Source organism: Chiroxiphia lanceolata, chromosome 5 (genome assembly GCF_009829145.1).
Source record: "Chiroxiphia lanceolata isolate bChiLan1 chromosome 5, bChiLan1.pri, whole genome shotgun sequence".
NCBI classification, from domain to species: domain Eukaryota; kingdom Metazoa; phylum Chordata; class Aves; order Passeriformes; family Pipridae; genus Chiroxiphia; species Chiroxiphia lanceolata.
The window spans coordinates 62,122,409-62,145,621 of NC_045641.1; the positions used below are offsets into that span (position 1 = coordinate 62,122,409).

The 23,213-nt window shown below is 48.7% G+C and overlaps 1 protein-coding gene across 1 annotated transcript; it reads left to right on the forward strand.

Moving 5' to 3' along the window:
• The first annotated feature begins 6,023 nt into the window (after positions 1-6,023).
• On the forward strand, positions 6,024-23,112 carry WNT5B (Wnt family member 5B). The gene is made up of 4 exons (XM_032688067.1): positions 6,024-6,118; positions 6,824-7,071; positions 13,196-13,488; positions 21,444-23,112. The coding sequence occupies exons 1-4, from the start codon at positions 6,039-6,041 to the stop codon at positions 21,900-21,902; spliced, it is 1,080 nt and encodes a 359-aa protein (XP_032543958.1). The 5' UTR covers positions 6,024-6,038; the 3' UTR covers positions 21,903-23,112.
• The last annotated feature ends 101 nt before the right edge of the window (positions 23,113-23,213 follow it).

Here is a 23,213-nt window from a genome sequence, read left to right on the forward strand (position 1 = left end):
TCTTGCACTTTTCTTTGGGATATCTTGTGCTGGTCTCAGTGGACCAGGTTGGCTCAACACTGGGATTTAATCTGCAGTAAGAGTACAACTACCATTGAATCCCCTTGAGAAGGAGGAGATCATATTCTGGTTTATCTTTGGAGTTTGCTTCTTTTCTTGTAGGGGGTGAGATGGTCTTGCTCCAGGTGAGCTCACTGCCTGTTGTGAAATATTGTGGTGAAAATGACAACATTCGTAAGGCTTTACATATATTCTGTATCTTTCATTTATGAGAAGCTGTTTTATTTATAGAATCACTATTCTTTATACCTACTCAGGTTTTAAATGAAAATATTGTGTTTTAAGTGAAAATATTTAGTATATGGCCTTTTTTGTTGTCTAATACTTCTGCTTTACTTGCAACCTCCCTCCATTCTTGCTCTCCTTGGTGAGGCACTTCAGGGACAGCTGTCACTGGGTCTGCTGAGACTGGCAGGTATATCTTGGCATTTGCTGCACTACATGCCCTGGTGACAGTGAGGCTGGATGTCATTGGCCAGGGGAGTCATGGAAAAATGAAAGGGCAAGGTAGTGGTGAAAGGAAATCTGGATCTGTCAGCGGGGGTGACAGGTGATGAGATGCAGAAAAAGGTAGTGCATGAGCACATCAGGAGATAAAACCGAGTCTGTAAGTACCAAAAGAAACAAGCAGGATGTGAGCAGGAATAATCTGCCCTTCCAACGAAGACAGACAGTGTGTAACAATTCAATGAGGCAAGGCAACGTTAAAACAAAAGGGGCAGACATGAAAGACTGATGTGCTGGGATACTTTGAGAAGGTTTTGTTACACCTTCTGTAACACCTCAGCTGGGTCTGGACCTGTGGAGGTGGCTCCAGTTGCAGGTTAAGTAATAATTGCAATACAAATAAATTAACACATTTAGATCTGGGAAGGTTGACACCAGTACAGCAACATGGTGGTACAGTGCTGAGAGAGGGACAGGTTGGCAGCAGGGGAGCAGCACAGAACCAGACAAGTCAGGGAGTGGTGAGATAAAAGATGATTTAGGTTTCTGTGTGAAGACTGCAATTTAGCTTCAAGTGATTGTGATTTCTTTTTTCTTTTCTTTTTTCTTTTTTTTTTTTTTTTAATCTACACTCCCTCTAAAACTGGTTCAGCTGAATGGGCAAGTATGTGATTTTAATGAGATTCCTGAAATCTTAGTAAGAACTATGGTTAAAACCAAGCCAGGCTGCCAGAAGCAGATGTATAGCAGGATGTTATGATACATCTCTTGGTGCTGTCAACAGCAGGCCCATGGCACAGAACCAAAGGGCAGGGATTCCCTTTCGAGCAGCACATGGAAACCCTCCTTCCCGGGTGTGCTCCTTTTGGCTGGAGTAGAGTTAATTTTCATCACAGTAGCTGGTATGGGGCTGTGTTTTGGATTTGTGCTGAAAACAGTGTTGGTAACTCAGGGATGTTTTGATTATTGCTGAGCAGGGTTTGCACAGAGTCAAGGCCTTCTCTGCCTCTCACCCCATTCCACCAGCGCATAGGCTGGGGGCACACAAGGAGTTGGGAGGGGACAAAGCCAGGACAGCTGATCCCAAATGACCCAAGGGATACCCCAGACCATATGATGTTGTGCTCAGCAATGCAGGCTGGGGGAAGAATGCAGAAGAGGGGACATTTGAGTTGTGGCATCTGACATCCCAAGTAACATGTGATAGACTGCTGCTTCCCTGGAGGCGGCTGAACAGCTGCCTGCCCATGGGAAGTGGTGTATGAATTCCATGTTTCACTTTGCCCATGTTGTTTTGATTGCTTTTGCTTTACCTATTCAGTTGTCTTTATCTGAACCCATGGGTTTTCTCTTTTCTGATTGTCTCCCCCATCCCACTGGGGGAGAGTGAACGAGAGGGTGTGTGGTGCTTAGTTGCCAGCTGGGGTTAAACCATGACACTGGGCAATGCACCTCTACTGGCTCCTTAAGCAGAGGAGACTCTGCTTCAGTGGGTATTTTTCACATCTTAAGTAAGTGTCTTATGTCAGAGAGAGCAGTAAATATTTCTGGATGCACTGGACATTGCAAGGCATTGAAAACAAGCATTGAACTACAGTCGAGTTGCAAGAATAAACAGGAACTTGAAAGACACTCTTGATCATTACAGGAAGAATGTATGTCCAGTTCTCCCCAGCTTGGCAGAAACCAGAAAAGTGGCAGAAATGAGGATCACTGGAGTTATGTGGAAGACACATTTCCTTTCAACACTCCTTATAGCACTCGATAAGGATCTGTGTCACAATTGGGGACATCCCAAATTTTTGAAAAACAATAAGGGTAGGACAAGGAATTTACATGACTAACTCTCCTTTTCTCATTTACCAAGGCTGTCTTCCAGCCAGGGTTCAACTTTTTTCACGGTCTGCCAAATCTTTGCAAATGATCTCATGGACATGACCTCCCTTTCTTGGAGTCTTGCAGCTTCCCTCCAGCAAACACGGCAGGGACGGTATTGGGAAAGCGGTGATAGCTCTCCAACTGCTTTGCTGTGACTTTGGAAACTGGATGTGTAAATTTATGCTTCGTGCACAGTTGTCACCTCTGAAAAGTGAACAAAGGCAAACACAGGTACTAATTTTAGGCAGCCAGCCAACACAGTAGACAGTTGCCTAGGGCAGCAGACTGTTGAATGCAGCAGAATGCCAAGGCTGTACGAAGATGCAGGCTTGCTGCTGCTGTGCTGCCCTCTGAGAAGGGAGCATTAGACCTGAATCTGAGGGTTGAGATTCATGTCCCGTTTTCAGGCAACAGCTTACTATTTAGCCCAGGTGATCCTCAGCACTCTGTGTGCAATCATCAGACATGCAGTGCTCAAGCCAGTGTCCAATTCTGCTGTTTGAGTGATCCATACCCACTGGAAGGGGTGGGGAGGGGGCCTTTTTCCACAAGAAGCAAGAGCAACTCTTGTTTTTGGAGTTCTTTCTACTGCTCTTTCATCCCCTAGTGTAGCAGAAGTGGTCTGAGCTGGTGTGAGTGGGCTGCTGCAGGGGAGGGATGGTTTGGGGTGGGAGTCACTTGGGTGGGGAAGGGTGGACAGGAGTGATGGCCAGGAAGGGTGGTGTGCCTGTGGTGAGGTTGGGCTCTCCTACCTAATACTGCACTGGCTCTCTTCATCCCAGCCCACCAGCAGCCCTGCTCCACCCCACCTCTCATCCTCACAAAATTTCACTGACTTCTCCCACCCAGCCCTGCTTTGGCAAACAACCTCAGAAAGCTGTTTGAACCAGCCCTGCAGTTGGGCTTAAAAAATAACCCAGGCTTTTTATTTACAAAATCAAAAACTCGCTTTCAAGATTTTGGTGGCAAGTAGAAACAGGCGCAAGGAAAAGGGATAGACTGTATTCTTCGGACCACCAGCCAAGTGCTTTGCAGCTTTCGGTCTGGAAGTTGCTGGCTGAGGCTAAATCCCTCCAGCAATGCCTCACCTGCTATTATCACTTTATCTGAAGTCATAAACACAGCCAGTGAAGAAATAATTTCCAACACCTTAAAAAGGACTCGCTTCCATAATTCACATCTGAGCTCAGTGGCAGTCGCTTTCACCAAGCAGCAGATTTTGGGTAGAATTCAGAGTTTCGGACGTTTCCTGATGAAGCAGCTCCTTTAGTTACTGCCTTTGACAGGATATTAGGTTGGCTGGATAAGCGATCTTATCCCATACGGCAATACTTATGTCTCATGTTTCAAAATAAGATCATTGCCTTGCTTGTGCCTGTTGGCAGTCAGGTTGCTACTAGCAGTGTTCACAACACGTTGCTGTTGTTAATCATCGGCTGCCTGTGCATATTAATACTTAAAATGAGATATTTAATTAATGCCGTGTGTTTCTGACCCAAGTTTCACGTGAGTGTCTCCCAGGCTGGAAAGGTTTTTGTTTCCACCACGCCACAGTGCCGGTGATGGACCACCAGTGCAGCACTGCGTGGTGCTGTGTCCGTGTTGTCCCGTGGAGTGCTGCAATGGTGCACGTGTGCTTGGAGAAGCTCACACAAACACGGACATTGACATCACCTGTATTTGTGGAACTGCCTCATCGGCTGGTGCTGTCTCACATTCCTGGCTGGGAGAGGCACCCGGGCGGCTCGCCATGGTTTACTCCTGTCTCGGAATCCGCGGGGAGACTTGGTGAGGGCAAAGCTTGGAGATGCACTTCTCCCATCATGTCATCTATTTACATGGCGCATGCCTTGTGTGTGTGTGTGTGTGTGTGTGTGTGTGTGTGAGACAGCACGGGCTTTTATTTTTTGCCCCCTGCCCTAGTTCTTCCTTCTGGCTGTGGTGAGATGGAAAGGTGGGAGGCTCTCATCTCTGCCAGCGAAAAGGTTTTCTGTATCTGAGGCTGGCTTGGAAATTCTTTAGGTGACATCACACCATGTCTGTGCAGACTCATTGTTTGTCATGGAAAAGCCATTCATCCATACACAACTTCCTTCCTCCCCAGACTCACGGAGATAAACTTTCCATTCTGTCTATTCCCTATAGAAACAGACCCAAAACATGTATGCGTGGCTACACACACATACACCTCGGCATCCCTCCGTCAGGCTCAGAGCTGTGGGAGGAGGAGAAGGGAGGATATAGAAGATGTGAATAAAGTCACCCTGTTTTCTTCAGACGTGGATCCTGCTGTGCCCAGGCAGTAAAACTCCCCTCCCACCGAGGTTCTGGGTCACACAAGGCTTTTTTGTCCCGAGGCTAATTTTGGCACTTGCAGCCCCACATCTGCCTGCCAGGTGAGATGGGCCACCAGCTGCAGGTACAGCACATCTGGATGGGGGAGGAAGCGAAGCGTGCTGCAAACAAACACAGCAAGTCCACCGTGGCGGGTGCGAGGAATTCGATAAAAAATATACTTCAGCGGTCTGAGCTGCCGAGTCTGGTGATTCATGTCTCGGGTGCTGCTCGTGAGGCAGACTGAAAGGCTGGGCACTTGCATGTCTTGGACCACGAACACTGTGGCCGCAGCCTGGGGGGGACCTGCAAGTTCAGCCTGCCTTTGGGGAGCCACTGCTGCAGGGCAGAGCTGGGGGGACACCAGGCCTGGTGTGGACACTGTGTGGGACAGGAGGGGAGGGGGGGCATTTTTCCATGGCAGAGAGGTGGAGACCATGTGGCACAGGGTAGGACAGGACAGCGGGAAGCCATGTAGAGATGGAGGTGGCTGTTTCCCTGCGGTATGAGGGAGGCAGGGTGTGAGAAGCATCTGTTACAAGTACCCGCACAGTGTGGGATGCCTGCGTTTGCCTTCTGCCGGTGTCTGGGGGAGACGGGGCTGAGGAGCTGCCGGTGGGTCGAGTGGGGAAGGGAGAAGTTGTTTGGACAAGAGGAGCCTTTGAAGCTTTTCTCCTGTCCACCTCCCCTGCCCATAAAGCCATTAGACTCCGGTGCCAGCCTATCTGCGCCCGTCGCTGGCGGCCCGGCCGAGCCTCGCAGACCCCCCACCCGGGGCGCGGGGCCGGGTCCGTGGCGTGAGGCCCCTCGGGAGGCCGTTTTGGGGAGGGGGCACAGCTCATTTCCGAGCCGTCTCTGCATTACAAAGGCAGCGGGGCCAGCGCGGCGCTTTGATGTGCCCCGCCGGCTCCCGCACACCTGCGGCCGCGGGGTACCCGGCACCGGCGGGCGCGCCCAAGGCGGGGGCGGCCCGGGGGCTCCGGGAGCCCCTCTCGACGCCCGTCGGGGAGAGAACAGCCCCGGGCGTCCCCGCGCTCACCCCGGGCGGGACGCGGAGGCTCCGTCGGTGCCGGCGGAGCCCCGGCAGCGCGGCCCCTGCCCCGGGGCCGGGGGCGGGCGGGAGGCAGGGCCGCCGCCGGAGCCCCCGGGAGGCGGCGGCCGGGGGAGGGTCCTGCGGGGTGGGAGGGGGCGGCAGCCGGGCTGTGCTCGCCGCGCCCCCGCCGCACGCAGGCCCCGCTCCAGGGCTTCTCCTCGGCACTTCTCCGCAGGGCGCCCCGTCCCGGCGGCCGGCTCGGCGGGGGCTGCCCCCGCAGCCCACCATGACCGGGCCGAGGCTGGCCCTCGCCGCCGCGCTCCTCTGCAGCTGCACCTCGCCGGTGGCCGACGCCAACTCCTGGTGGTAAGTGAGGGGAGCCGGCGGTGCCTTTGTCCGCCCAGGGCCGGGGTCCGGGGACCGTCCGGGGCGGTGCGGCAGCTCCCTGCCCTGCGCTCTCCGCGGGAACTTCCCTGCCTCCCGGGCTTCTTTCGCAGCTGCTCGCTTCTTTCCAGGTTCCCCCCCACCCCTCCCACTGTCCCTGCCCAGTTTCTGGAGACGTGGGACGCAGCCCCTCTCCTTCCAGGCATTTCTGGGCTCCTTTTGTACGGGCTCGCTCCAATGCCGTCCGGGCTTTAGGATGTGGGGAATGCGTAGGGAGTGGATGGGTAAGGTTTCCTACCCGCTGCCAAAAGCCCTGGGAGCAGCCGCGGAGCCCCCTTCTCCTGAAGAGCGGAAAATAGCCTGGCTGGAAGGCAGGCATCGCTCGCTGGCGCTCCGTAAAAAAGCTACTCGCTTTCTTCTGCAGAGAAAGTGCTGAGCTTTCTCTCTGCCCCCTCCCCATCCCGGGTGTCCTCTGTGTTTAAACTCGGGTTACAAACGAGCTGTGTTTCTCCCGCTAGAGCCCTGGAAAAGCCTCGCATCTGGCAGAGCCGTGGAGGGAGGCAGCTGACATGAGAAATGCGCCCGGGCTCCGGGCTGGGCTGGGCTGGGCTGGCGGGGAGAGGTGCTGGGCGCTTCGCGAAGGGGGCCTCTCCCTCCAGACTCCCTGGGATGTTTTTCTCATCGTAGGTCTTTGGCCATGAACCCCATCCAGAGACCTGAGATGTACATCATCGGCGCTCAGCCGGTGTGCAGCCAGCTGCCGGGGCTCTCCCCTGGGCAGCGCAAGCTCTGCCAGCTCTACCAGGAGCACATGGTGTTCATCGGGGAAGGGGCCCGCAGCGCCATCAAGGAGTGCCAGTACCAGTTTCGGCAGCGGCGGTGGAACTGCAGCACGGTGGACAACACCTCCGTCTTTGGGAGGGTCATGAAAATAGGTAGGAACACCTGGTATAACAGTAGTACACCTAGTAGTTAGTGCAGGGAGGTGCTGGGTCCAGGCCGGGTGTCCCTCTGCACCTCTCTCCCTTCCTTCAAATACACATGCAGGAGTGATGAGCCCCATTAGTACCAGCTCCTAAAGCTGCCTTTAACGAGCTTTTCCATTCCCTGGTGTGCTGGTGCTGCCCGCACGCTGCCTGTGCCTGGGTGGGTGGCACCAGTGCACCTGAGCCACACCAGGAGCCAGCAGGGGGTGAGGGGCCACACTTTCTTTTGGGGGAAGCACGGGACGGTCAGGAAGAGCGGGGCGTCTTCTGTTTTGAGTGGTTGTTTAAAGGTAGCAAGAGAAGAAGCTGGAGCCAGGAACAATGGACCCGTGTTATCGTTACCAGCATCTTGAGTACCCTGGGACAGGGAATGCAGCCCTGAGAAGTGGGAAATATGGGCTCCCCTGGCGTGGGAATTCCCCCCCTTCCTTGTACTGCCACTTTCTGTGTAAACCTAAGCGATTTTTATAATTCCTGCCCTGCTGGCCGTAAGGGGCACATTGACAGGCCATTGCTGCACTTGAATTGAGGTGTGACCTAGCTACATTGTCCCAGCTCCTTTTGAAATGCAATCATCTGATGGCAAGAAACTGAGAAATCCGGGCTCGTTTTGATGTGTCCGACAGCCAGGACAATAAAGAAAAGGTGTTAAAACACACACACACACACACACACACACACACACACACACTCACTCACTCTCCACAACCCCTGTCTGAAGAGGTTTTCTTTCCCACCCACAAAGCCAATCATTTACACCGAAGAACCAGCAGTATTTCTCGGTTGTGAGGTCAGGGAAAACACTTAGCAAGGGATTGAAAAAGACCTTCAGTTCCTGAACCCCTAGCTGCCCCCAGCATTGCTCTCACTTTTTTGGCTTAACTCTCAAAAAAACTGCATAGGGAGCAAGGCACCAAGAGGTGCATCTTTAATACCTCTGGGGCGTCAAGGCAATAGGGCACCAAGTCCTATGATCCCTTCCATCCGATCCTGAAATTCTTACATGTTATCCTAGAGAATTCTAGGGATATTTCTGCATGTGTTACTCAAATCTTTCAAAATTCCTAATTCAGCCCACCAGAGCCATTCTAATTCTTCCCTTTCTGCCTAGCCCATACCCTAACAATTCTTCTCTGGGGTACTCCCCTGGGAAATGCCGTTTCCTGACACATACTTCTAGTTCCTGACACACATCCAAGGCATCTGTGCATCCTTGATCTCTCACTTTCTGATAGCAAGGGTGGTGGCCACATGGGGCTGCATGCAATCCCAGATTGTTAAAATTTGTGCTTTGGGGTATGAAAACTGAAATTTCAGCCACCAAAGGGAAAGGACAGAAAATACACCTCCATCTCTCCTTTCTGGTGTCCCTCCCTCACACATAACTTACCCTGAAGAACGGGGTAAATTTCAGATCCCCAAAGAGATACTAGTGACTCCACAAGGATGCAAGAATATAGCAATCTCCTCTTCTTCAGTATCTTCCTGCAACCCTGGGTTGGTCCAGTGGGAGAGTCCACACCTGGAAAAGTAAGGGTGAACTAAGAGAAAGCAAAGATCAGATCTGAAAGATGAGAAGCTGTCAGGAAAGATCAGAGTGTGTACAGGAAGAAGGGATAGTGGAAGTGGGAAGATTTCTCCTCTCTAAAATGAATTTGATCCTATTTGTTTAGATGGGGAGTAGATTTGGGTTTTGATGAAGGCAGGAGGTGGTGTGGGTATGTGACAGGTATGACCAGAAGTCCTACTTGGTTTATGTGTGCTGCATTTGTTTGTTGAGTCCTGTTGTATCTCAATTAGGAATCTGCTGATGGCAGTGTCTGTGGGCCAGCAGTTGCCCACTGTTTAAAAACCTGTCCTAACAGAGTTTTGAACCCATCTCCTTTGGATTCTCTGGGCACTTTAGAGTGTGTTCAGATGTTTATACTCCAGCACAAGGCAGCACAGCAGTAAGAAAACTGTCACCAAAGGTGGCCTGGGGTATTAGAGGATCCATGATTCATCGCTGTTGCCTGTGTCAGTGATAAGCTGCTGTGCTGCCTCAGTTCCACCTCCCGCTTTTGCATTTTTCTGCTTTGTAATGAGTCATTGCTTATCATTTCAGCAAATCTATTTTCCACACTGGGAAAGAAGACAAAGCCTTTCAATCTCACATTGTGTTAGCTATAAAGTCATTCTTCCCTGGGTTCATACTGTGTGTCTGTCTCCTGCTTTCAACTTCTGAGCCCCAAATCTGGACCACAGCCCTTTTTCTGTACTTTGTGCCAACGGCACGAGAAAGGTCTGGAGACCAGAATATCTGCAAGAGTGCACAGGCATGCCAGATTGTTGTGGAGAGAGAGGTGAAAGGCGATAAGAAGGACCCAGAAGGTGTGTAATGTGCCAGCAGCCCTCGGCTGCCCACCCACCGATGCAGACATGGCATATATTACATGATTTCTTGAGCTGCTCTAGATTGTGAGAGGGGAGGAGAACCTGACCTGGCCAAGTCCAGAGCCTGGGAGATCCTCGTGAGAGTGTTCACTCAGAAACTTGGAAGATTAGTTTCCTTTCCCCCTCACAGAACTTGGCTTGGCTCAGAAACAGGAGACCCAGTTGGTCTGTGTTTAATCATTACACCTTCATTTTCTGTGTTCCATAGAGGTGAGGCAGTCCAATGATATCAAGCTTTTGTAGAGGGATCCACAGCACTGAAGGAGGCTGCTTTTCAGCATTACCTCCTCCTACTGCTTGTGTTGTCATGAGAATTGCTCTTACCTTTTAAATGTGGTTTATTCAATAATTATATCTGATGTACAAAAATTATTCTTCTGAAGCTACTTCTTGTTCTGTCAATAGAGATTTTAGACTGCACATGTGTGTGTATATATATATCTATGCATTATATACAGACATTCCTTACTGCTGCATTTATGAGGGGGAGAGGACAAGAGCACCCCAAAAGGTCATGTTAGAATTTCCTCAGGGGAGGAGAGAACAGATCTCCCTCTGAGTAATCCTAAATGCAAGGCTGGGGTTTCCAGGTTAGTCCAGTCATTTCTGGAGCCAGAGATCTTATCTCTTTAGCCTTTTCAAATGCTAAAGAAGGAAAAAAAAAGAGCCATAAAACCAGAGAACAAAGGGAAATATTTTTTTCTTTGTTTTTCTTTGAGATTGGCAAACTTTAGGGTAACGCTTTTTTAAAAAATGAGTTGAAGCTAAATCTTTTTCATCAAAAAAGTTAAATTGACACAGTTTTACCATCTTTGTGTCAGTCTCCTACTGGGTTCGTTCTCCCGTTTCCTTCTCGAGCAGATCCAGGGAAGGGAGCCGTGGGGACCGAGCCCTTGCCTGGGTGCTGCCCACGCCGCATCCCGCCAGTGCCCCCCGAGAGCCGCGCAGCCCCGGGCTCCCCGTCCTGCTGCCGGCGGCGGGCGGGCACAGGAGGGCAGCAGAGCTCCGTGGAGCTCCAAGGCGGCGGGCAGAGCCTCCCGGGGCCCGCAGCCCCCGGCGTCGGCCCCGGCAGCCCGGGGTGACTCTGATCCAGCGCTCAGGAGAGCTCAGCAGAGGTGTGGAAAAGGGCAGAACAAATCTGGGGACGCTCCAGTCCTGTGAGACAACAGCACAGAGGTGTGGAACTGGAATGAACTTTGAGAGGACCAGCAAAAACGCAAATACTTTTCAAAGGCTGGAAGGCACGGCAGACGAGCAGAGAAAACTTGGGTGTGTAAGCCCTCAATTGTCAGCTACAAATTTGGTTTGTATTAACACAGGCTTTTATCACATCTGATCCTGCCTCCCAGGCCAAGCCCTGGTCTTCCAAACCTACTACCAAAGTCTAGTGAGCGCTGTGGTTTGTTCTGCTTTGTGGGCAGCACAGGAAAAAAAAACCCCATCCTGCTGTGACTTGTTCCAGCCTCTTCCACCACCATCTTCCAGCAGCCTTAAGCAACTCGTGCAGATCCAGGGGCTGCACACTGAGTTGTGCTGCTGCAGCTGACAGGTGGAGATGGTTAAAACATGGACAGTAAAAGTGCAAATCCAGTCTGTGCTTTCAGAGATCTCAATCCAGCTGTAAGGATGCTAAGCACCTGGAGTTGTGAGGACTCTGTTGCATGAGCTGTAACAGCGTGAGGTCCTTTCCTTGCCTGTGTTTTAATCTCTATAGACAAGGGAGGGCTCTACTTAACAGGATGTGTCCGCAGGGCTCTCTCTATACGGGCACGAAGGGGTAGGGGCAAAACTGCACATTGGACTGTTATCTTCAAAAAACCATAACGTGCAAAACAAGCTAGATGAGTAAAAGCTTGATTTTTGGTTACTGAAAAACGAACTCCCTTATGGGCCAGTCGCAGCTGAATTACCTTAACTAGGAGTCACTCCTCTGTACCTCTCAGACCAGCGAGGTTTAGGGGAGCATAGTCCTCTCCTTATGACCTTCTAGTAAGGCGCTGCCTCCTCCTCCTCTATTCAAGCACTATTATGTGTCCTGTAGCATTTTATCAGCCTTGTGCTGCACTCCAGAGCAGATACCGAAGTGCTCGACTCTGATTTGGGGTGGGGGAATCACGTTGTTCTGCAAGGTGGATGCCATTCACAGCCCTGCCTTTGTCTTGGGTCATTACCGCTAAATTGGTGATAAGCTGCTATTAGTTACAGATTGTCCGCAGGTGCAAATTGGAACAAGAGCATACCGAAAGCATCAGCTCAGCCCTGCTGATGGTGCTGGCACTGAGAGCCTCCTGGGCTGGTGACAAACTAAGTATTCTTGGAAGATCTGCCCTCTGAAGTCATTCAAATTTGCTTGAGAGGATCTTGCTGGGGTTTGGTGTAAGTAGCTCTTCACAATTAGATTGCTTATTCAAATGAAGCTTTGGCAGTTGTTCTCTTTATCACTGAAAGTTCGGTGATGAACACAATGACTCTGAAGGTGTCGGTTTAGCTGTTAGACCGTGTGGTGAGAGTGCAGGTGTGGATTGCCTCCTTCTCCTCCTCATTCCCCCTCTACTCCCCCTCTTCAGACCCACAGCGCTCCTGGTGCTTGGCCTCATGCAGTGTTCTGGCTGTGATGGTGCCCCGGTCACACTGAGGCTGAATCACTGCCAGGAATACATAGCTGGAGACCCGATCCAGCTGCTTGGCTCAGATGCTGTGTAGGGCATACATGCCAAGCAGGGCAGCCTCTAGTAAACCTCCTAATGGAAAGTCTTTTCATTTATTATTGTCTACATGGGAAAGTTTTACTTGTTCCAGCACTGCGGTTCTGTAGGCACTGGGAGAGCCTGTAGTGTAAAAAGGAGTTTCCTTCAGTTTGTCTCCAAACAATTTTCAGCTGACCTTATGTAAACCAAAATAAGGTCGATGAACTGAGGAGCCCGTGAAGACTGCTTGTCCCAGTTAAATGAAAACCTTTCCAGGTGATAACTGGCTTAACCAGAATGTTTCTTTTGCACAGGCCCAACCTTGTTACTTGTTCTCACTGATTATTGGCAAATGCAGTGGCTAAGGCAGCAGCTGTATTTTCAGCAAGTGAATAACCCTCTTGCTGTTGGAGAGTTTCTTCCAGGTTAAAATGAGCGGATAGGTGAAGGGGAAAGAGGCTGAGCAGTCCTTGCCTATGGTGTTGCTATTTCTTTTGGCGAAGGCGTGCAGTTCCCAGGGCTCTTAAATGTTCAAACATAGGTGTAATAAAAGTAATAACTCTGGAGGAGCAGCACCTACAAACGACGAAGAACATGGTTTTCTAAAGAACATCGCTCCAGGAATCTCAGACCCTTCCCTGGTGCGTGTCAGATAGTCAGACTTGGGTTTGATCCTGGTTACGCAGAAACTGCCAGCTCTGGACAGTCAGTTGACTGGAGCTGCTACAAGTGAAATGAAAACAAAACTGGGATGCAGGCATGTGTTAGGGCAGTCCCCCTCCTCCACAGCAGGATGGTGCCCTTGCTGTTGAGCATCGTATTCTTGTGAGTTCCGTGCGCCTTCTCGGAGCACCCCATATCCTACTGCCCAGGCCCTGCTCCTCGCTGTGTGCTGCATGTTAAACGAGGTCTGCCTGCCCGTGGTTGATTTGTCTGTCTCACCTCTCTCCCAGGGAGCAGAGAGACCGCCTTCACCTACGCCGTCAGTGCCGCCGGGGTGGTGAACGCCATCAGCCGGGCCTGCCGGGAGGGAGAGCTCTCCAGCTGTGGCTGCAGCCGCACGGCCCGGCCCAAGGACTTGCCCCGAGACTGGCTGTGGGGCGGCTGCGGCGATAACGTGGAGTACGGATATCGTTTCGCCAAGGAATTCGTGGATGCCAAGGAGAGGGAGAAGAACTACGTGAGAGGTTCAGAGGAGCAGGCCCGCATGCTGATGAACTTGCAGAACAACGAGGCCGGTCGCAGGGTAAGACGGATGCTGACCCTTTCTTTTTTTCTCGGAGGCAGAAGCAGAAGGCTGGAGATAGCTGGATACCAAATTAGTTGGAGGTGTGATGAGGGATAGTCCAGTGATGCCCCCATAAGAGTGTATGGTCACATTTTCTGCATTTTTCAGAATATTACAGACAATATTGACAATGATATGTTCCAGTTTTAATGTCAGGCTTCCACTGCCAGCTAAAGCCAGTGAAGGGTCTGTTGAGATACTGTCTGGCACACACGCAGACATGTAAGCCCTTTCCAAATAAACTAGGTGCTGTTATGGCCCATTTTTAAAGTTAATGTCTCAGAAATGAGCTTCCCAGAGCTCTGGAAGTGACAGGCTGATGAAAAGAATAATATTTTGGCATCTGGAGTTCTCTTCTCCTACCATCATTTAGATTTTTGGGAACATAGGGCCAGAAGCAAACACTGAATAAGGCTACCTGGCTATTTCTGGAACTTAGGCCTGGCTTAGTTGCCTTGCTATTGGGCAAAATAAATAATTTGCATCTAGGTGACAAATATTTCCTGAGAAGATTCACAGTTTTGATCTGGAGACCCCTAGGGATGGAGAATCCATCACTTCCCTTTGTAGTATGGTACCATCATTAATCACCCTGTTTCAATGCTGTACCTCATTATCATTTGAATTTATCTGGCACCAGCTTCTAATCAGTTCTTTTTCTGACTTTTACAACTAAATCCAAAAGACTCTTAGTAATCAGAATTTCCTCTGCATGCAAGTATTTATCTACTGTAATTTATTCACCATTCTTTCTTGACAGACTAGATAGAGCACTGAAAACTCTCTCACTTTCAGAGGTTCTCATCAGCCATCAAATCATTTCCCTGTCAATTTAGTGTACCCTTTCCAGTTTTCCCATACCCCTTTTGTATGCATTCAGTGTATGCACTTTTGCTTTTTTATCACAATTGCTCTGTCTGTGATTAATAGCCTGGAAGGTGCAGCATCCTTTATATGTGGTACAGCCATGTAATCCCTCCTCTTTCCAAAAGTAGAACAGGAATACTTACTTCAATGTTTGTGCATTTTCCCCAGGGTGTTTTAAGTTTTTTATCATTCTTCTGTAGAAGTAAGCTTTTCTAAGGTTAATTTTATTTCTAATGCATGTTAAAAAATCCTATTAAGCGTACTTAGTCTTGCTCTTTTGCACATTCTTAACTAATATCCTTAGGTTCCTCATCAATTTTCTGCCCTTTCTTGCTTCTAATTATTACTGAATTATCTTTCCCTTTCCCATGGATGTTTGTCTTTTCTGCATGTAATTTCAACTTCATTTTGCCACCAAAGATGATGTGCTCTGTTTTTTTGATTGTGAAATCAGCGTGTCAGGTTGAAGCATTGCGAGTACTCCACGGTTCTTTTGAAAAATCAAATTGTGGTAAATTTGCAGTAGGTGAAAAAACAGACTTGAAAGCTGTAGAACTCAGTAGGTTTTGGTTTGGGATTGGGTTTTTTTTGGCTTGGAAGGGCAGAGGGTCTGCATTTGCTTAGAAATGGAGGGTGTAGTGGAGTAGTAGCCTGAACATAATATTCTTTTCTGCATTACTTGCTTTGCACATCTTAGATGTCTGAAGTCATGAACTTGGATTACTACAAAAAAATACTCTGCCTAAAATAGGGAGTGAGTATGTTATGAGACTTTAACAGCCAGCCCTATTGCCTTGAGGGATCCAGAGACAGAATATGGCCAATAGTCTGAGGTGCCAATTGAACTGCAGTAACATTTGTATTAGAAGATCAAGTCAGAAGATGCTTGCTTGCTCCATACCACGGGTAAAATACTGCCTGTCATGTTATTCTTGTTATATAGGCAAGATTCTTGCTGAGCTGTGATTTCAGGTGATGCTACAGATGAAAAAAAAGCTTTGTCCTGCTTTAGGGACAGAGTTAAAGGCAGTTATTTCCTGCCTTTACTACAGTGCAGAAAGTTGTTTAAATTGTACTACAGTGTCTTGCTTCTTTGGCCTCTATAGACAAGCTCTCAAGGCCATTTCTGTGTCTCCAGTTAACCCAGGACCTGGACAAAAGCTTTCCAGAGGGGTCAGCAAAAGACAGTGTTATTTTGGGGTTGAGTTTTGTAGATTCTGTAGAACAGATGGCTGTAGAAAATAACCTTAGATTAAATGAACACAAGTCATTTTAGATTAAATTAAATGGTAGTATGAACCAGTGTGTAATTAAGCTTGTGGATTTCAAAAAAACTCTGATAAACTAAGGGAGCCGGTCAATAAGCTGAGCCGAGAAACTCAATGTGGAAGAGGTCTGGAACTTTTTCAAGTCAAAGATGCTAAAGCCATTACAGTTCTGCATGCCAAGCAAGAGGAAAAAGCTTATAGGAAGAATATCCAGACTTCACTGAATGAATAACTGCCACTGAGAAGCTGTTAGGAATAGACCAAGAGCCTACTAAGAATGGGGGAAAAAGAAAAAGAACTGATAGCAAATAAATAATGAAAAGCTCTGTCTTAGAGGTCAAGAAGTGTAAAGATGAAGTGAGAACAGTAAAAATCCCGCTGAGTCGGACCTTGCAAAGGGTAGTAAAATAAACAGCAAAAGTTTTTTAAGCTTTGCAGGTTGGGGGAGATTGGAAGAAAGGAGACATAGTCAATGAGGATGGGGCTGAGTCTAAAGGCAGAGAAGTTTTGGTCCCAAAAGCGAGTGAGTGCTTTACCTGGAGCTTCCAAGTTGGAGTGCAGGACATTGCTCATGGAGAGGGATGCTGTGTGTCTGCTGCTCAGTGGAGATGTCTCTTTCTGTCCTCAACACTTCTGCTTAGCAGGAATAAGTACTTGAAGTGTAGATTTTTAAATACCTCTGGGACTGTATTTTTTGGGGGAAGCCAGGCAGGGCAGGGTGCCACGGGGGCAGACAAGGTCTACCAGAGTAGGCTGATGGTGCTGGCACCCTGTATAAGTGAGGAAGGCACGAGGAGGCAGCTATAAAGTTCAGACAGGTAGAGGAAGAGGAGTTGAGCAGCAAGTACTGAAGTTTGAGCCATTGGACTTGACATGGGTGGGATGGTGCAGGGGGCTGCTAAGGAAGCAGAGTTTGGGATCGGACCAGATGACTCACATGAGAGTCAAGTGGCTGCAAAGGGTTGGAAGAGGGGAAGGCTCTGGAGAAATTGTGGCTGGGGCTTTGGGGTGGATTGAGTAGATGAGTATTTGGGGGTAGTGAGGAATGGAGATACTGGGATTGGGAAAGGAGATGAATATGAAAGGATGGAGATCTCCGAGCCATCTCAGGTCTCATCTCCAGATCCTTTCATAGGAGGCTCTGAGATAGCATCGCTGCGTGTCCCAGGGTTTTCTGGTCAGGCTGGTATTTGGCCAGTACAGGACAGCCTTTCCTCTTGGCTCTTAAAAGCATATTAGCACAGGAGTGAAGGAGAAAGGCTGGAGATAGAAATTTTTGCCACGAAGGTAGATGCAAAACTCAGGTAGCATAAACCTCTCAAGTCTCAGGGAGTGCTCACTTTTTTTCTTGGCACTCTGAAAGAGCTGGCACCTGTGATCTTGGCTTCATTTACAAGTGGACCTGGGAGAAAGGATATCTCAGAGAAACAGGCTAAATGGGAAATAATTTGAGAAGACTTTTTCAAAGATTGATCACACAGTCATGTAGAATGTGACTGATTTCCTAAAAAGCAGACTGGGTCCGATAGGTCTCATTTATCTGAACTTCTGTGAAACATTTAAGGTATTTCCCGCATGGAAAATTCTTTGTTAAATTGGGAAATATAAGGAAAAATGCAGCAACTATGAGATGGACAAGAAACTGGTTTAAGGAAAGATATCAGTAAATTGTGAGAGGATGTATCTTGATCTTAATAGAGCTTGTTTAGCAGAGCTCATCAAGGACTTGCCTGAATATTTTTGTTTCTCAGCCTCAACACAAGCATTAGGCTGATGAAATTTGATGATGATGCAAAGGTGGCAGAGGAGAATCTGAATTTTGTAGCAGCTAATGACATCCAATAAAACAACATTAAGACCATCATTTGAGGCCTTGTAGGAAATTTGGTTTTAGTCATTAGGAAATGGGTCTGCAGTCAGCTGCAGATGTAATGTGGCTCAGAAGGTGGTAAATATCCTATAACATACTAGGGAAAGCCTATTTATAAAACATGGGGGAATACTAATGCCATTGTATTAAGCGCTTGTGAGGCCCCACAATATTGTATGTTCTCATATTCCCAAGTAAAATGACCTCAGACTAGAAAAGGCTTGTTATGACTGACCCAAGGGATAGGAATCTTTTCTTAAGAAAGTGGGCTAGACCAGCTTGCCATATTTAGCCTACTAAAGTGAAAGTTAAGAGAGGATGTGACTGATGTCTGTGTTCATGGGAGAAATAATATGGGAGGAAAAGTACTCTTTAAGCAGAAGGCCAATTTGGCACAATAGCAAATGGGCATAAAGTGAATACATTTAGACTGGAAATCAGAAAAAGATATTTTATCATTGCAATAGTGATCAGAATAATGGTGGCTGAAAACCTAATTGCTTCTAAAAGGGCACTGTATGCATTTAGGAAAAATGTTATTTGAAGCAGTGCCTACAATAGCAAGAGATCATACTTAATAACCAAGGAGGTCCTGTCTAGTCCTGCGTTCCTAAACTTCTGAGATTCTAGTTTTGGAAGCAGGAAGGCGCATATGTAAGTCCATACTCCTAAAAGTTGATGCTGAAGGAAAGGAGTACTGGAGACCCAGCAGTGAGCACTGCAGAGTGACCACCAGGTGCCATCACACTACAGCCTGGCCCCGCTTTCCCAGCCAGTGTTTCAGTTGATACCTTCTGATTTATAGGCAGATTTTTGGCATGTCCCTTCACTCAGTTTCCTGTGAGTGAGAAAGTTCTCCTTGAACCCTGAGGAGCTCTGGTGGCAGGAGAGAAGATTGTCCCTTCTCTCCATGGTTCTCAGAGGAGCTGGGGGGGATGGGAGGGGATCAGAGGCCTTTTATCTTTCAGGCAGTCCTGACCCCATCACCCCTTCAGTCCACATTGGAGTCCTTGTGGTGGCTTCTGGCTTTATTGCTCTTGTTTGTTTGTCTTTGGCTGTTATCTCAATATGTCCTTTCCTTCCATCTGTCTTTTTCTTCCAATTGGTCTCCATTACCCTCTCTTATTTCCCCCATTCCTTATCTGTCACTGTGTCTGGCAGACTGGGATGGTCAGTCCTTCCACGCTGTTTACCCAGTCAGCATATGGCAGGCCTCAGTCATCAGTCACTCGAGCCAGTGCCATAAGAGCCTGGAAGGGGGTCTGGCTAATTGACCACAGAGGAATTACCCATTAATCCTCTTCCTGTTCCCATTCTTGCAAGAAAAGAATTGGAAGAGAACTTGGGCTTATGGGAAGGGGCTCTAAGCCTTTCCATTAGAGGCATTTTCAACCTGTTTAAGTGGCATGGCCATCGATCAGTTCCTGCCCTCAGAACTGCATGTGGGGTCTGTTATTCTTTACCTTGACCTGAGCCTGGTCAGAGAGGAATTCTCCAATTTCCTCTGCTTTCTCCCCACCCGGGCAGCAAAGGGGGAGAGTGTAGAGTCATTTAGCAGCTGAAGCTATGGTTACCTCCACGGGACATTGGTGGTGGGAGCTGTGGGGGCTGAGTGGCGCCATCCTTACCTGTGATAACTGGTAGCATTCTGTTCCCCAGCAGAGCTACTACCCACATGGGCCAGATGTTTTGAGCATCAATTGCTTAAAGCCAAGGCGGAGTGAACTCAGTCCCATGACATTAACTGAGAGGGATTGAGTTGCAGTGTTTTTCTAAAGGAACAAAGCCTAGGATTAGGAAGAATCATAATACTTTATAGAAACACTTGCAAGGGCAAGGGAGGCACAAGTGGCCTGGGATTTGACAGAACCATAACCAAAAAGTGCTAACACAGGCTTATAACAAGCAGGCTGGCAATGCAGTGAGGATATAGTAAGTGTCTGGTGCGCGGGAAATTCAGCTGTAGCTCTGTCTGGTTACAGTACAACAGGAATCCTTAAGTGACGGTGTGGTTGGTCCTCTGCAGTTGTAGTTTGATCCAAGAGAAGTGCTTAACTCCCAGCTTGTTACAGCTGTTACATTGCGCTGTAAGGTTGTGCCGTGAGGGATTGCCTCAGTAAATTGAGCTCTGAGGAGGGCAACTAAAGGTTTTCTGTTTTAAGGACTCACTCCATTGACTTTCTCAGGAGCTGGATTGGCCTCCATGTGATTTAGCCATTAAGCCAAATTGAATCTTCACTAGCTGTCAAAAGCACTAGACCTTAGTTAGGCCAGGAGCAACCAGTTGTTGTAGGAGAACTCTGACCTCTTGCTGCTGGTCCAGAATGTAGTCACAGGCAGATGGTTTTGCTTGCACTATGCTCAATTGCCTTAATCACCTAGTCCTTGGCATGCGAAAGCAGAGAGCTGTGAAGCTTTCTTCTGTCAGTGAGTGAGGCAGAAAAGAAACCTCTGTGTTTGTCTGCTTTTTTTTTTTCAGCAGAAAACCTGGCTAGGAGACACATTGCCATCTCCTTCTGAGCACCCTATTTTTTTCCCATGTTCCTTGATCTCCCCCACCAAAAACAGCTGGTGGCAATTTTGCAGCTGATGCCAAACACCTTTGCTTGGCGTGTGGGATCTGGCAAAGGCACTGCAGGATGCTGGATGGTCTTGGGAGAGCAGATGTGACCCTGCTGGTGAGAGGATAAGGAGCAAGGGCTGGGGTGGTCAGCCTCTATAAAATGGAGCAGCTCTGATGGTGTGGGGATGCCGGCTCTTTGCTTTGCAAGCTCTGTCAGTGCCTGAGAGCTGACAGGATCTCACCTAGCATGCAGTTTTGTACCTGTCTCTGGAATCGATCTAAAGAACAAACCCAACTTGCATTTCAGTTTATTTTCCATGTTTTTCAGCTTTGTTACCGTAGAATATTTTTCAGTATTTCACTCTCCTCCCAGCTAGCGTGGGGAGGAGGAGAGTAACCACCGTCTGTCTCTTTACATGTTGTACTTGCTCTGCTGAGGGTTTAATGCTCACTGCCCTAAATTTTCAAGACTCTTTGCTAACTTTGATGCCGGATTTTCAGGGTTATGATGCATCTACAGCCCCCGCAGGCTCCTGAAAACGTAGCTGAAAGCGTCTGGGAAAAGACACACGGAAAGCTTGCGTTTGCTGTTAAAATCCAGGCTTTTCTGCCTGGCGACAGCCCTGCTGGTGGAGGGAGACGTGTGGGCACAAGATGGCGCAGGTCCGCAGCGAGGGCTCCCGGCTCAGCCCTGCTGCTCCAGGAGGGCGCCTGGTTAACACCTCCAGCAGAGCTAAACTGCTCCATTCCAGGGTGGATGTGCCCATCTTTGGCACCACCACCCTTGCCTGCTCCTCTCTGGACGCTGCTCCCGGATGAGCTCCTCTCAGCAGACATGAAGGGAAAGGGCGTGGGTCTGTGGATTTGTTTCCAAAGGATGCAGATGTATCCCTACAAGTGATAGCCTTGGTTCCCGGGGCGTGTGGTAGGAAATGGGCTGGTTCCCAGGTGTTCCCTTTCCGCAGCACTGAAGGGAAAAACATGCCACGCTGCTGTGGTCTGTGAGATGGGGAATTTCCAGAGTCCACCCTAAGAGCACTCTTCCTTTTTTTTTTTTCCTTCTCATGACCCTGCTGTCAAGCCAGCAGTCTGCCAGAGGGAAAGCAGGTGGGGTGAGGAAGCCGTGTTTGCAGGCAATGTGACCAGAAATAGAAATATTTAGGGAACAGGAACACAGCAGTCGAAACAGGGAGAAGACCTTTGTCTCTTCTGAAGGGCAAAACAACAGAAATTGCGGGGTAATCAAAGCAGTTCTGAAAGCGCGATGAATTCATTGTACTTAAGCCAGCTGCCAGTGCAGCAGGGATAAACGCAGCTCTGCCTGATTGCATTTCTTTTCCCACAGGCCGTGTACAAGCTGGCAGACGTGGCCTGCAAGTGCCACGGTGTGTCGGGCTCCTGCAGCCTCAAGACCTGCTGGCTGCAGCTGGCTGACTTCCGCAAGGTGGGCGACCTGCTGAAGGAGAAGTACGACAGCGCCGCTGCCATGAGGATCAGCCGCAAGGGGAAGCTGGAGCTGGTGAACAACCGGTTCAACGTGCCGACGCAAGAGGACCTGGTCTACGTTGACCCCAGCCCGGACTATTGCCTGCGCAACGAGACCACCGGCTCTCTGGGCACCCAGGGCCGGCTGTGCAACAAGACCTCAGAGGGCATGGATGGGTGTGAGCTGATGTGCTGCGGACGGGGCTATGACCAGTTCAAGAGCGTCCAGGTGGAGCGTTGCCACTGCAAGTTCCATTGGTGCTGTTATGTCAAGTGTAAAAAGTGCACAGAGATCGTTGACCAGTATGTCTGTAAATGAAAGGAGCCACCAAAGCAACAAATCTATATTATATAAATCTATATAAATATATTTTATATTTGTATAAATAAACAGATGATGATAATAATTAAAGAAGCTTATTTAAGAGACATTTTGGTTTTGAAATCTCCCCCATCAGGCCAGCTGGTTTGACATTCTGCCAGTTCTGCTGGGGAGTTTGGGTGCATCTCCCCTAGGATTGTTTCAATCAGGGTGAAGAGGCTGAGGAGGTGCTGGCAAAGCACACAAGCACACACTATTTCATTACAGAAAGAAAGCCAGGAAGAAGAAGAAGAGTGGGTTCTTCCTGCTCTCTCATCAGTAAATCTCAGCATTTTGCATAGTTATTGCACATCGGAAATTACAGCCAAACGTGGGTGAGTCCTAGTTATTTGAGTTTCAAACCCTGCACTGGGGAATTTGGAACCAATTCTTGGTCTGTCTAAAGGGCTTTGTCACACTAGAAGGAAGGTTAGCCAAGGCTCCCTTACCCCAGTATGGCTTAAAAGCCGCAGTCCTGTAAACCATTCCTGGATGCTCCCCAGACCACAACGGGGTGGAGGAAGGTTTACCACCATCTGTTGTGAAGAAGGAAGGTGCAGCCTGTGGCTAACCAGTGCACAGCCAGGGAGTCCCCATGGAGCCAGCACCTCTTCTGTACCACCTGGGCCAAGGGAAATCTGTCCAGCTCAGACTACATGGCTCTGTGTGTGAGGGAAATTTTTTTTCTTTTCCTTTCAATCCTGTGCTGAAACTGAATTTGTCAATACAGAAGAAAAGCTGCCGGTGCCCAGGGATATTTGCAAATTATATTTTGTCAGTAGAAAGAAGCATTGTGCACAAACACGTGCACATGACTGCATAAGCACTCCTCGTAACACTGCCGGTTTTCCTCTTTGAAGTGGATGCAGGTGGTCACCTTGTTCAGCTCTGTTAAATCCTCCTCACCGCCATGCCAGTCATATAGTTTCTCTTTAACATTAAACACCCCTCAGTGACATTTTTTTCCCTCTCTTGCTTGTGTATATGTGTGTTTTTGTTTTATTCTTTTGGTGACATGCCTTTTATTTTGCTGCTCTGTGTTTCAGAGTCCAGGGGCCATGCTCTTCACTGGCATAAGCTCACCACAGATGTTTGCTCCCAGAATGTGGGTGTCTTTTCTGTGGGGTTTTTTTCTGTGTTTTTTTCCCTTGGTAATAAAAGACTATAATAAAATTGTACTGGGGCAGAAGGCATTACCAAAGTCTGCTAATCAGTCTTACCACATTGGGATTTCAGTAGAATCCAATTCATAAAGCAGGGAACAAATGC

What these genes read in the sequence shown, in the direction of transcription:
- WNT5B (XM_032688067.1), top strand. Translation starts at nt 6,039, where the DNA reads ATGACCGGGCCGAGGCTGGCCCTCGCCGCCGCGCTCCTCTGCAGCTGC. An exon ending in GCCGACGCCAACTCCTGGTG is followed by an intron (nt 6,119 to 6,823) that starts GTAAGTGAGGGG and finishes TTCTCATCGTAG; the next exon opens with GTCTTTGGCCATGAACCCCA. An exon ending in ACAACGAGGCCGGTCGCAGG is followed by an intron (nt 13,489 to 21,443) that starts GTAAGACGGATG and finishes CTTTTCCCACAG; the next exon opens with GCCGTGTACAAGCTGGCAGA.